Source organism: Cryphonectria parasitica (assembly GCF_011745365.1).
Source record: "Cryphonectria parasitica EP155 unplaced genomic scaffold M406scaffold_3, whole genome shotgun sequence".
In the NCBI taxonomy this organism is placed as follows: domain Eukaryota; kingdom Fungi; phylum Ascomycota; class Sordariomycetes; order Diaporthales; family Cryphonectriaceae; genus Cryphonectria; species Cryphonectria parasitica.
Genome location: NW_024468911.1, coordinates 1,856,001 through 1,868,341, shown reverse-complemented (window position 1 = coordinate 1,868,341; position 12,341 = coordinate 1,856,001). Strand labels below are relative to the sequence as shown.

General features: G+C 52.5%; 2 protein-coding genes across 2 annotated transcripts; both read right to left on the bottom strand.

Moving 5' to 3' along the window:
- Positions 1 to 665: 665 nt before the first annotated feature.
- Positions 666 to 3,781, bottom strand: M406DRAFT_355493 (uncharacterized protein). The gene is made up of 2 exons (XM_040923190.1): positions 2,594 to 3,781; positions 666 to 2,454 (listed from the first exon to the last, which is right to left on the bottom strand). The coding sequence occupies exons 1-2, from the start codon at positions 3,333 to 3,335 to the stop codon at positions 1,580 to 1,582; spliced, it is 1,617 nt and encodes a 538-aa protein (XP_040778149.1). The 5' UTR covers positions 3,336 to 3,781; the 3' UTR covers positions 666 to 1,579.
- A 6,930-nt stretch (positions 3,782 to 10,711) lies between these two features.
- M406DRAFT_101906 (uncharacterized protein) lies at positions 10,712 to 12,142 on the bottom strand. Its single transcript, XM_040914975.1, has one exon. It carries the CDS (start codon positions 11,905 to 11,907, stop codon positions 11,617 to 11,619), a length of 291 nt encoding a protein of 96 aa, XP_040778148.1. The 5' UTR covers positions 11,908 to 12,142; the 3' UTR covers positions 10,712 to 11,616.
- Positions 12,143 to 12,341: the final 199 nt, after the last annotated feature.

The window sequence follows — 12,341 nt, the reverse complement described above, 5'->3', positions numbered from 1 at the left end:
CATTCCTGCACATCAACGGTCCGGAAAGATGGTGTGTGGCCCTCCCACGGGACTGGCCACAGCTGAAATAAATCGCTCTGGTGACTTGTCCTCTTTCGGGGAAGGAAGTTTGGCGTACATGTTGTGAGGGTGTGCGATGTGCAGGGTACGGGCGGATCGCTGGTTGTTTTAGAGAAAAAAGTGCAACTTTTTGTTGGTCGCCCCGGCAGATAGAGATGGACGAGCATGACGCCTGTGTACGTAGGTGATTGGCATTTTCATTGGGTAAGTAAAATCAGGAGACGTAATAAGACATGATTTACTCTTTTCTACTGCAAGGCCAAAAAAAAGTAAATAAAAAAAAAATAATGAAAGGAAGTGCTGGCGAGTCCGAATTGGCGAGTCCCGAGGACCCGGGAGGGTGTGTGGTGAGACGGGCAGAGAGAGCTCTGTGCAATGATTGTTGAAATTTCGATTGGGAGGTAGAGGCCATGATAGCAGTCTGGCGGTCTGACAGGGTGAACGCGGTTCCTTCGTCCATCTTTGAGATATGTAGAAAGGTATTGGGGTAGGTAGGCAGGCCATGATCTAGACGAAACCATCGCATTTCACACAAGTCCACTGACACTAACGTGTCATCCAGAGGTCTCAATCGTGCAGCATACAAATTGTTCAGTGGGTAGGTTAGGTGTATTATGTATTTTTTCTTTTTCTACCTCAAGGTTCAGGTCCTCGAGCCTTCCAACTTTCTCAATGTATATCATCAAAGCCACATTTACTGGGGCATTTGAGGGTATGTTCGGTGAAACGTATATTCGATAGGTAATCTGCGTGAGCAGCCTTGCCAGTTTCCAATTAACCGGTGTATGTCTAATCCCGTCATCGAAATTCCATAGCTCATCAATTCTTGAAAGGTTTTGTCCTGCACACCCAAATTCCCAAATGCAGCTCTCGGCTGTGCGCAAAACGAAAGTGGTATCTCCCCAAAAAAAATCCAGGCACAAAGCTGTCTTTGTCCTTGACACACCATAAGCCCTTTCTCTATTGTCCTCCCTTGGAAATTGCATCGATCGGTTTTTTTTTTTTTTTTTTTTTTTTTTTTTTTTGAAAACTCGGCCAAGTTTTGGGATCAAAATGTACCTCCATGAGGGGTGGAAGCGGGGGACAGCCTCCAGTCCCGCGGTCCATAATAGCTGACTGAATCCTGGTCATATCCTTTGCGCCGGAACAAATTCGTAGTTCAAATGGCCTCCAGTTCTGTTGGTGATGGTTCCTGTGCCGGCAGACTCCCTTAACCGACCTTTCCTAACTCCTCCCGACGAGAGATCCTGAAACTCCATGCTGAACAAGATTGAAAGAAAAAAAAAAGGAAAAAACCCCAAAATGAATTCTTGAGCCGACCCAAAACAGAGAATGAAAGCTTTGTACACTCGATTCCCCCAAGCCACGCCTTTTTATATCATTTTGTTCAAATACTTCCTCAGTCGACCAAGAAAAAATTAAATCCGTTATGGTATATGTATACCGCTGCAACGAGGCAACTCTTCTGTACCAGTCGAGCAAAACACTGATACAAGGCGAAGTGAAGTAGTTTTGGCACCTAGAAACCTAGACCAGGAACCGGTATGGAGACTTGAGAGTGCAAAGACACCTGGTAATGGATGGCTGTGGAGTGGGATGCCTGGAGGAACGGCCTCATCATGCCTCCCACCATACCCCAGATCTGCTGTGGCAACCCAACCACCGGTGGTGGTGCGCAGTGGCCTAGTGTGATGGGACCTATGGGTTGAGGAACTGGCCAATGTTGTTGAACAGGAACCGGTTGTGGGAAATGCTGGAGGTGATCAAGTGGGCCGGATGGTTGAGATGGCACAGGCTGGGGCGGGATGGCAGGGCTGTTATTGCATACAGCCCGGTCATCGTAGTCCATGCCATCCAAGCTCGACTGTTGGGAGGGGCGTGCTGACAGATCCCAAGTGCTACCGACATCATCTTCGGACGCATCAGATGACGAGTCCGAGTACACATCCGAGGCAGAATCAGAGGACGCATCAGAGGAAGAATCGGAAGCAGGAGAGGCAGGGAAGTCCTCCATTTCGCATACAGCATCCTCCCGGATGGCGTCCTGAGGAACAAACTGCGCCGAGGGTTGTTGATGAGATGACAGAGATGGTGGTGGCCTGGTGAATTGGGAGCAACTCAGGATGGCTTGTCGCAGGATGGGCAGCGTGGTCCTCTTGGCCGGATCGCGGGTAAAGATAGTACCCAAGATGTCGTTCAGCTCATCAGATACTGGGAGGATGGTCTTTAGAAACTCTGGATTGCGTGTGTACTCCCGGTAGGTCGAATCCTCGGACGAGGCTTGCTTCCACGGGTTCCTTCCGCAAGTGAGGTTCACCAGGATAACTCCAAGGCTCCATACATCATTGGGGGCGCAGTAGTATGAATCCCTTTGGCCTGAGAGATCTAGGCATTCTGTACAACGAGGTGAGATGTTAGTTGGCTTTGGGTAGGGGGAGAATAGTAGTGATGGTGTGATGGTGGTGAGTTCGGGCCGAGTTTGCAGGTGACTGTCGCAGTCGTTCGCTTTTTGGCCTGCTTCGAGTGAGCTTACCTGGCGACATGTAAAATGTCGAACCACAACCGTAATCTTCAGATACTCTTGAAGACGTTGCAAGCCCGAAGTCTGCAAGCTTAACTGTGTTTCCCTGGTCCGTCACGAGGATATTCTCAGGTTTCAGGTCCCGGTGGTAAATCTCAAGGTTATGGCAATGGTCTACAGCATCCAGGAGTTGAAGGAAAACCCGCTTGGCCAGGACATCGTCGCCAATGTAGCGTTCACAGTCCGTGATGTTGTAGAACAGGTCGCCCTCAGGACAGTACTCCAGAATGACGTAGGTGCAATCATAGTCGTCGATGATCTTCAACATGGAGACGACGTTGGGGTGGGAAGAGGCCATCCAGTGTAGGCGAATTTCCCTGGTCTTAAAGGCAATCTGTCGCTGGTCCAAGGGGGAGCCATCGGGGTTGAAGTTGGGAAGCGTCTTCACAGCATACTGAGTATTTGTGATAACATCAGTAGCTGTGTAGACGACACCATAGGCACCACTTCCGAGAACCTCTTCCAGACGGAACCTTCCACCCACGACACAACCCAGTCTGTCCTCAGGAACGGCAGGCCTAAAACGTGTTGTTGTTGTTGTTGGTGGTGGTGGTGATGCAGGAGGTGTCAAAGGTTGCTGTTGATATGGTCCTGGCTGCAGCGGAGCGGCAGCTACCTGGGGCGGCTGGTAGTAAGGGGCCGGAGTTTGGGGGGGAGTGTATGCTTGAAAGTAGGTAGGTTGTGCATAGCTCATGTTGACGGGTCGGAGGTCCGAAATGGTTTCCTTTTCCCTGTGGGTCGTGAACGGGTCGGTTCGGACAAGACCAAACTCAACAGAAGAAAAAGGAAATCAGATCCAAGGGGATGGAACCATATAGAGAGATAGATCCTAAGGTCCTGGAAGGAGAGAAAAACCTGTGGAGACCAAAACTTGGAGAGGGTGTTGGCGATAACCTGTAACGTATGTCCAGTTTCCAATGGAAGGTCCGTAGAGGCGACTTGCGAACCACGGTAGGCGACAATCCTGTGCAGAGGAGAAAGATCAAGTCCAATGAAGAAAGAAGCAGACAGTTCTGTAAATCGATGTGTGTTTGAGAGAGAGAACTGCTTGCAGTGAGAGGTGGATGTTGATGAGGTGGCGCGAGGAAGTCGTCCAGATGGATCGTACAAGAGAAAGCTGGACGTAAAGACTTGAAGATGAAGGGCCTCGCTGATACATATCTGGTCCAGCTTCTTGGGGGGGGGGGGAGCATGGCAAGAACACAAGAACAGACAGCCAGCAACCATGGTACAATGGTACTTGGCAGAGCAGGTACGTACCACATCTCGCCGCCGTGCGTGGCCCATGTCGCATGCGGCATGGATACCTGGCCTGCTCCGTACATAACGAAAGTCCTTCAGGAATGCTGAGTGGGTGTGTTGCGTGGGGCCTGTTATGTTGCTCAGGGTGGGTACTCTCGGACCCACACCCCCTTGTCAGGGTGTGAACCCATGATGATGGGGACTTAGAATAGTACTATGCACACGAGGTGTGGTGTCTTTGCCGAAAATTCCTACACCAGGGGATCGGCACAAACAGCACCAGGAGTACCTCCCGGGAGGGTGCTGGCGTCGTCATCTTCTTTAGGTAAGGAACAATCCAGAAGTGCAAGATCCCCCTCCCCCCGTTCCTCATGTGTTGTGCACGAAAACGGAATGTATCCCAGACGGTCCCTTCGTTCCCTCTCGTCCAAGGCCCGCCCCACGAGCATGAAGGTGGCGATCGCAGAGAGCAACTCTCTGGGCTGCATCCGGGTTTGTTGCAGAGGCAGCCTCGTGGCCTCTGAGACGGGCTCCTCGGTTGCCTGTGCTCACTGGGTAATGGGCTAATTCTTTGACAACCAGCTGATATGCGCCCTTCTTTGCCGCCCTGCTAGTGGTCTGGTTTGGCAACGAAGCCCCAAGGTGAGTCGTCGCCCTGGCATGCTGGCCTACCACTAAACTAATGCTGCTGTTGCAACCTGGGGCCCGCGTGTGGTCAGCTTTTGCTGCAGCCGCTAACTGGCCGTGCTGTTTAGAACAGAATGACGCGCGGGGCAAAAGATGACCTATGGTCTCCTGTTTTTGTCGCAAGGCAAGGCGAGAAAGAGGGTCTCGGGGAATGCTCCAGAGCCCAGGTCTCGCCCCCCCGGTGAGACAATTGGTTGGACATGATTGTTTCTGCCCCAAAATCTCAGACCGCTGACACAGCTATCAAAGCGGCATGCCAAACGGGTGGGTATTTGTTATGACATGAAATTGTTATGACACAGAAAGCGAAGGCCAGACGACAGAGACGTGGCCAGTTGCCCAGGCCACCGTCGTCGGCTGGTGATGACAAGTGGCCAAAAGTGGCCTCTCTGCTTCTTGCTCTCCGGGGATCCCGCGCGTCTCGGGCCCTAAGGCTTTGAAGACCGTGACAGCGTGGTCATGGGAGACGTGTAGCCATGTCCTTCTGCCTGCGACGCGCTGGAGTTCTCGTGGTGTTGTCGCTTGAGAGAGACGCAGGACGGCCTGTGCACCATAATGCTTCCGGAACATCCTGTACCATACACAATAGGTTCTGGAGCCGAATTTGGGATAGTGTCCAACGGCCTGGTTCTGGAAAACAGCTGTGGGTCATCTGGGAGTAGTCTGTCGCCAATCAATCTTATTCATCGCAATCAGACAATATTGGGGACTCTTGAAGTTTGGCTAAAGAGTCGCCAGACCAGTACCAGCGCCAGATGCCAAAGCAGCCAATGCTCGCGTAGCAGCCTCGTGATGAGCAAGAAGGGCCAGGAGTATCCTAGTCCCGCAGGATGCCGAAAGAGAAGGGTGGGGTGAGGAAGCAGGGGAAGACCGAGAACTGAGGCTGTCTTGGTGTGTGTTGGGTGCTGGCACTGTCTGGGGCCCACATCTAGACAGGCGAGAAAAGAAGAAGATGGGTGGGGACACAACAGGGCCGCGGGCCCCCCTCCCCTGCTTGAGGGAGTTTCGAGTGACGCTGGCACGGCTGGCTGGTGTGCCAATCAATCATGCGTCTGCCCATCTTAATTAGACGGGCTATTTGCTCACTGGGACCCCGGCACACAGAGGGAAGGGCACCAACCCCGTGTCTTGGTCGCCACGACCGCCTCGTGTCACGGCGAAAGGGTGTGAGTGGGTCCAACGGAGAGCTCGTCGATTCGACAAGCCTGTGAGTCAATGAATCGAGGAAACTGATGGCTAAGAGAATACCGTCCAGTTGGATGAAGCGGATTCTTTGGCGCTGCAGTAGAGCCTGCAGGAGGCTGCAGGACAAAACAGCACTAAGCTGCCGCCACTCGGTGTCGTTGCGTCCACACAGGTTGTCGAGATGGTCTCCCCCTCCCTCTCCGTCCACACCTCTCGCTCTTTTCGGCAAGGACTCTTGTTGCCTTTCTATTTCATGATGTGCCACGAGAGGTGCACGGTTCTGACGGTGTGGTAAGGGTGGCCAATGAACTATGAGGAGGAAGAGTGGGTCGCATCCAGCAATTTGTCCGAGGGTTGCATCCCCGCCTCATATAGCATTGCCAGCATTGCAAGTTCGTCCGCTGGTGGGAACAAATGTGGAGAACAGGTCAGAGATCTGGAGATGATAGCCCAATCTTCCTTGGGAGGGCGAATGGCAGAGAAAGAACCAGGTGGCTGGTCAAAAATGGTGAGTTATTGTGATGGTTGATCTCGCCAAAGAAAGAAATTTTGACAGGATAGGTGGTGTTGAGGAAAAGAGTGCCATCATCTTTTTCTTGCTCTCTTTCCCCAACCACTGTTTATTTTCCAATTGGGGTAGGAAGGAGCATTCTGTGAGCTAGGGATCTGGGTCTTTCCTCCTCCACGGGTCCATTACTACACCCGTGCTAATGACCCGCCGCTCCAGTTATGAAGCTCGTAGGGCAGTCGAGCCACACTATGAGTGTCGTTTTTGGGGGAAGGGCTGTTCTCAGCCACAAACATTGCTGTGGCGTTCTTGCACCAAAATTTGGCCCCCAGGGGGGAGGGTTGAACTGGTTGTCGCAATCTCGGAGGGTCGTGCGTTTTCAGAAGGCTACGTCCGGAATTACCTCGTTGCAACCTCACACGACTCACCCCCTCAGGGCGCCAGAGGCCGTTCATTTGCATACAATAGTCGCTGTGGTAGTCTAAATTCGCTAAGCCACTAACACCACCTTGTAATTTACTAATGAAATTGCAACCGCCAATCTGGAATCATCGAGACCATCTTCGGGCTGCATTAATATTTTTGGAGTGTTCTTTTCTCATCCGCCAGTGCAGCTGTGGTGGGGTCTCGTGGCGATCCAGAATCACGAGCTTCACGTTCCAAAGGGCGCATCATTCCCCGATCGCTCCTGGCCAATCACTCCTATTTCTTCAGGTCACAATAAGTGGTTTCGAAAGATGATATTGCATACAGTAGTAGTTCTTACTGTGCGTGCGCTACGTACTACGTATAATTTCTCCGCGATGATGACGAAGGGGACGATCAATATCGAGTGGCAAAATTATACGTATAGTGGTCGCGCTGGAGCGGCGGCAGGTCGCTGCCCCAGGTCCATATGGAGCAGGCTGGAAGGGCTGAAACTGGCCTATCTGATTCGTCGTTGCACCCCTTCGAGGACGAGACGACAACCGCCGCTGACGTCTTGGACCTGGAGGGGCCAGACGGCGCCAATGCCGCGACCGCAAAGCATAATCTCACGGCCCCCCCCCCCTCGTGACCTGTATGCAGAAGCTTTGCAGGCTGCAAAGAGGAAAAAGAGGAAGGATGATCATGCTTCTGTAAGGAAGCTCGAGCTTTTCAACGTATGAGGTTTTGACGATCTGGAGCGCTGAGCGGAGGGGGGGGGGGGGGGGCGCACATCGCGCCAACAATTTTGAAGCCCCAAGTATGGTTTTCACAGATTCGGGGCCCCCAAATTGTTGTATCTATTTCCACACACCTCGCACAAGGAAGATCGTGCAGCAACTTGTTTCGCGACTTGGGGGCCCTGAGATAGAGTGTGAGCCAGAGAGCTTGCCATGGTTTAAACTCGAACTGCCTGTTTTGAACCGAACAAGTCGGGGGTGGATCTATTACAATTTCTTTGTCTTTTCCCGTGTGACAGCCCAAAGCCTGCTGCGGTTGGCTGGCTCTCGTGTAGGTGGATCGTTATCACTACTGAATGAAGTCAAATTTGAACGAGGGTTCAAGCCAGCGAAGAACCAAGGTTCGTTGGCGACGAGAATCGCAACACCTGTTTCCGTCGACACTACTAGTATGGTATACTTTTCTTCGGACGACTCGGAACCCTAAACCTCCGCTCTTGGTTCGTCGCGGAGCTGGGACCAGGGCCTCTGTTCTCTAACAACAGCACACGGCCATTTTCTTCGTTTAAATTCCCCCTCCCCCCGGGATGTAAAAAAAGAGACGATCATCAGATGACCACCAGACAGGACAAGACAGACAGTCCCTACAGGGCAGGTGTGATGGTTGGTTAGGATTGCGCCTCAGAATTTCGGGCGAGCTTCGTCTGATGGTCCCATCCCACCATGCCTCGAGGGGGGATCTCTGCTTCCTCTCTTCTATGCTGACGACCCCAGCAGAGCATCACAAAAAGGCAGAAATGACACCGATCTGTGACGCAAAGGGTACTCTGTCCCGCCGGCGGGGCCCTTGCTCACAGCGCACTGACCGTGTGTGTTCCCCCAGGGAAGGCCCGCAGCGCTGGGTGATAGTCATGGCACTACAATGGTGCCCGTCTTGGCTTTTTCCGCGCTGCGTCATGCTACAGAGACTCGGCTCTTCCTGCCAAGGGAGGCCGGTCGCAGACGGGACTCTTGTTGCACTGCGCTACATACTTACATAGAGTCCTCTTTCTTTTCTCTATCTTTCCTCAACTCCCCCCCCCTTCATGTCTCCACAATTCAAGGTAATAGTAATAGTAGTAAACGATCTATATACTATATGTGACAGACCCACGGGCCAGCAAGCCACCCTGGCTCCACCCTGCTCAGCCTTGACCTTTGTAGACACGAGGTGCCAGGCACTCTATTCGAGGTTGCCAATACTACCACAACGACGTTCTATTATTCCGAGGAACCCAGATTTTCTTCTCTTTTTCTCTTTATTCTTCTTCTTTGTTTTTGGGAGGGAGGGGGGACTCCATATGTCCTGACCATGCGCGTGAATCGGGGGAGAGGTCCCGTTCTAGGCGTCTCGGTCCTTTGTTATCGATATAAAAGGTCCTCCGCATTTTTGAGGTTGAAACAGACCCTTGAAGTGGATGGGATGATTATCCTCCCCCGCCCCCTCCAAAATTCATGCTTCCAACGCATAATGTTGATTGCTTTGCCCACCCTTGCTTGCGTTCCTTGCTGATCATCACTGCCGCCAACGAAAGCGACAAGAACCATCCAATCAAGAAGACAGAGGGCAGTGAGCGGTAGGGCGCCGCATAAAGAACAGCATGTCAGAGGACCAGACAGTGGCGTTCTGCTTACCATAATAGTAGTAGTATTGTAGGAAGAGCTTTCGTTTTTCCGTCGAGTCGGCAGTCGACAACCAATGTGTCGGAACAAGAGCTGGAATTCCGATCTCCCTGTTCCAGAGTATAGTGGTACAAGCAGATCCTTCCATGTTTTGATGCACAATTTCTATGAACAGATCTTGGAGAGCTCCGTGCTCGACTTTTTGTCGCCTCAGTGGGGTCTCTTTCCCCCCGTGAGATCTCCAGCTCTCAAGATGAGGCGCAGGGCGGCTGGGCGGGTTGGCGGGAATGATGTCAAGGCCAGGGCTCCATCTGGGCGTGGCAGGGAACAGAAGAACGGGGGGGGGGGCTTATAGATCGTATTAAGCGACCTCACAATATTCACTGCTGACGTTCGCAGGCAATACTACTACCTAGGAGGGAAGAAGAAAAGAAAAAAAAAGAAATGCACATGGGGCTGTTTTTCTCTCACCATCACGCAGTTCTGCAATTTAGAGGTCATGCCATCACGACCGAGCTGGTCAAGTGTGTGACATCTCTACTAAGCTAGACGGACGGGATCGTGGGGGGAGGTAGGAGCCCGAGAATCTCGATTGTCTTCCCAAAGGTTTCCTGCATGGCTGCGCCTTCGTGAGAAAAAAAGAAGGCACCCCACCCATCCATCTATCCTAGTCCACCAACCCTTTCAACCAAGGCTCCACCCATCACCAGCAACCCGTGCCGTGGCAGCGTTTCGTTTCCGAGCTCAGAACAGAAGGATTCTGATGATCCCGAATCCTAGCATCGATTTTTAGATGTGGTCCGAGCGGGTTTCTGGCGCTCTGCTGCATTCATGGTCATGGTAGTACCGCACTTTTTGTCTCTGGTTGGCTGGGAGGTTGGAAGGCTAAGCAAAAAGAGAAATGGCTCGGCGTGCTGCGAGCTGGAGAAATGGAGTAGCGTAGCTTGGTGGGTGGGCTGGCCCGTCGCTATCTTCATCATGATCAGCAGCAGCAGCAGCAGCACGAAAGCGTTCAGCACAGGCCCTCTCTTTCTCTCTCTCTCTCTCTCTCTCTCTGCTCTCTGTTCAAATGGGAATGAAGTGCCAGGGGGCCGAGTGAAGCGGCTCCCGTGGCCTCGAATCTCGATGGCGGCCGACCCATCACGCCAACGTTAACACCACCATCTCGTAGTGGTGGCTGCTATGGGCTTAGAGCGGTTTGGCAAGCGTGGCAGCGTGGTGAAGCGTTGGAACCAGCAGACACTAGTTCTGCACCTAGTAAGGAGAGGCGTCCTGCGCTTACCAGAGTGTATGGATGGAGTATAGTGTTAGTGAGCATACATAGTCTATAGTAGTAGTATGTAAAGTAATAGCGCGGGAAGAAAGATGAACGCTCACCTGAATGGCGCCATGGGTACGGGTAACCCGGGGGACTGTCCCCCTACCCGGCGCAGCTAAAAAGTTCGACCGATTGATGAGGCGTCTGAGAGAAAACTAAAATGTGATTTGACTTCATCTGTGCGAAACCGCCTCGGACGCTTTGGGAGACGAGACCGAGGCAGAGACACAGATAGAGACGTGGACACGGACGCGTTCACTTCGTATCAGAAGGCTTGGATGACTTCATGTCACCAGGCCAGCTCAGCTCCGATCGACGCTGCTCCCAAGCGGCTGATAAACTGAACGCCGTGTCATGCATTTAGACTTTTTTCGTTCTTTTTCCTCCTTCCTTCATGCGCATTCCTTGCGCATTGACCTTTTGGGCGTCCAAGAAAGAACACTTCCTTGGCGCCCTGCACGCACCAGCAGTTCCCCCTCCCTTCAGCGGCGGTGTAGAGAGGGCCCGAGACAAAGTGCAACCTTTCAGCCTCTCTTGTTTTCCCTCAATAACTTCCCTAGCGACCTGCGACCAATGAGATCTACTGAAGTGAAAGGGCCACAACGGAACCGACGAACCAGCCTCGTCCACATGTCTCTGTCTCAAACCGGACGCAAGCCGCAATAGCAATATGACACTTTGAAAACTAGGTCCCGCTCTCCTTTCTCGTCACTTCTCACCTGACTGTTGTTAACCGCTTGCGCGCGTTCCGGGCCATTATTAGCCTGGGCCGTTGCCTCCCTCGTGTCTTGGTCATACGTAGAATCAAAAGGAAAGAGAGAGGATGAAGGCAAGAAGAAAAAGAAAAACGCAATGGCCTACTCATAGACACTGCTGCGCTTCGCCGAGCTTCGTTCGACGGTTGCAGACGTTGGTAAGCAGCCACAATTACCACATGCCTACGTCCTCCACCTGTGACCCCCCGTCGTTGTAGTGCCGACCAATAAGGCAGGTGTGCTGTTGTCAAATGTCCGTCAAGTGGGGAGCTGGATTGTTCGCTGGTAGTACGGTCGCTGCAGGCGAGCTGTGAAGCGAAGAGATGCCGTTGGACAGGTCTCGTGATGTGTCACCCCCTTCCTACCCCTTTGTGCCTCCCGTCTCATCTCGTCCGTTGTGGTGTGCCCCAGCCTCGCAGGCCCTTCATTTTGCACTACCATGCCGTGGGTGCATACCGAGCATTGTCTGCGGCTCAACATCCCGCCTGGCAGCTTGCGGTTCTACTGGGGATCACAGCCTGCCGCTGGTGCAGGATAAGGTTGATGGAGCGGGAGTGACGCGAGGCTAGACTGGAGTTCTTGCGCATCATTTGGCGAGAGAAAGGCCGACAAAGACATCGTGGTGGTGCTATCGTCATATCTTCCTTGTCCTTCCGTCCCATGTGTCCCGATGGTGTGTGCAAGTGTCTTTCAAAGACAACGAAAATCCATCCCGAGCCGTGTAACGACAGCTTTTTCGCCTCATCTTCGAATCGGTCACACATGTGTAAAACGGCACACAACGCGCCACTTCCACACGATCCAACCACCTAGCCAGCTGTTTTCCTTCGGTCGGTGTGTGTGTGTGTGTGTGAGCGTGTGTGAGCGTGTGTGAGCGTGTTGTGTGTGTGTACCTGGTCATTTTCTATACTTGATATCCGTGAGATGGGGTCCGGGTCCATAGCGTGCTCCATATTTATGCAGACAGAGGCATAGTTTTCCCATAAGCTGATTCCAACGGATCCGTCGACTGATGACGACGGAGGTAGGGGAACAAAAGAGAGAAGAAAAAAAGGACCCAGATCTTTGTAGTTGGTAATAGCAAATGTGCAGATTACATGCTGATTTTAGAGCTGGGGGGGCGGACGTTGGCAGTCTCGTGACCAATCGTCGCTGCGGCGTCTCAGCTTTGTTTGCGTTCCAGCCGGGCGGATCCCTT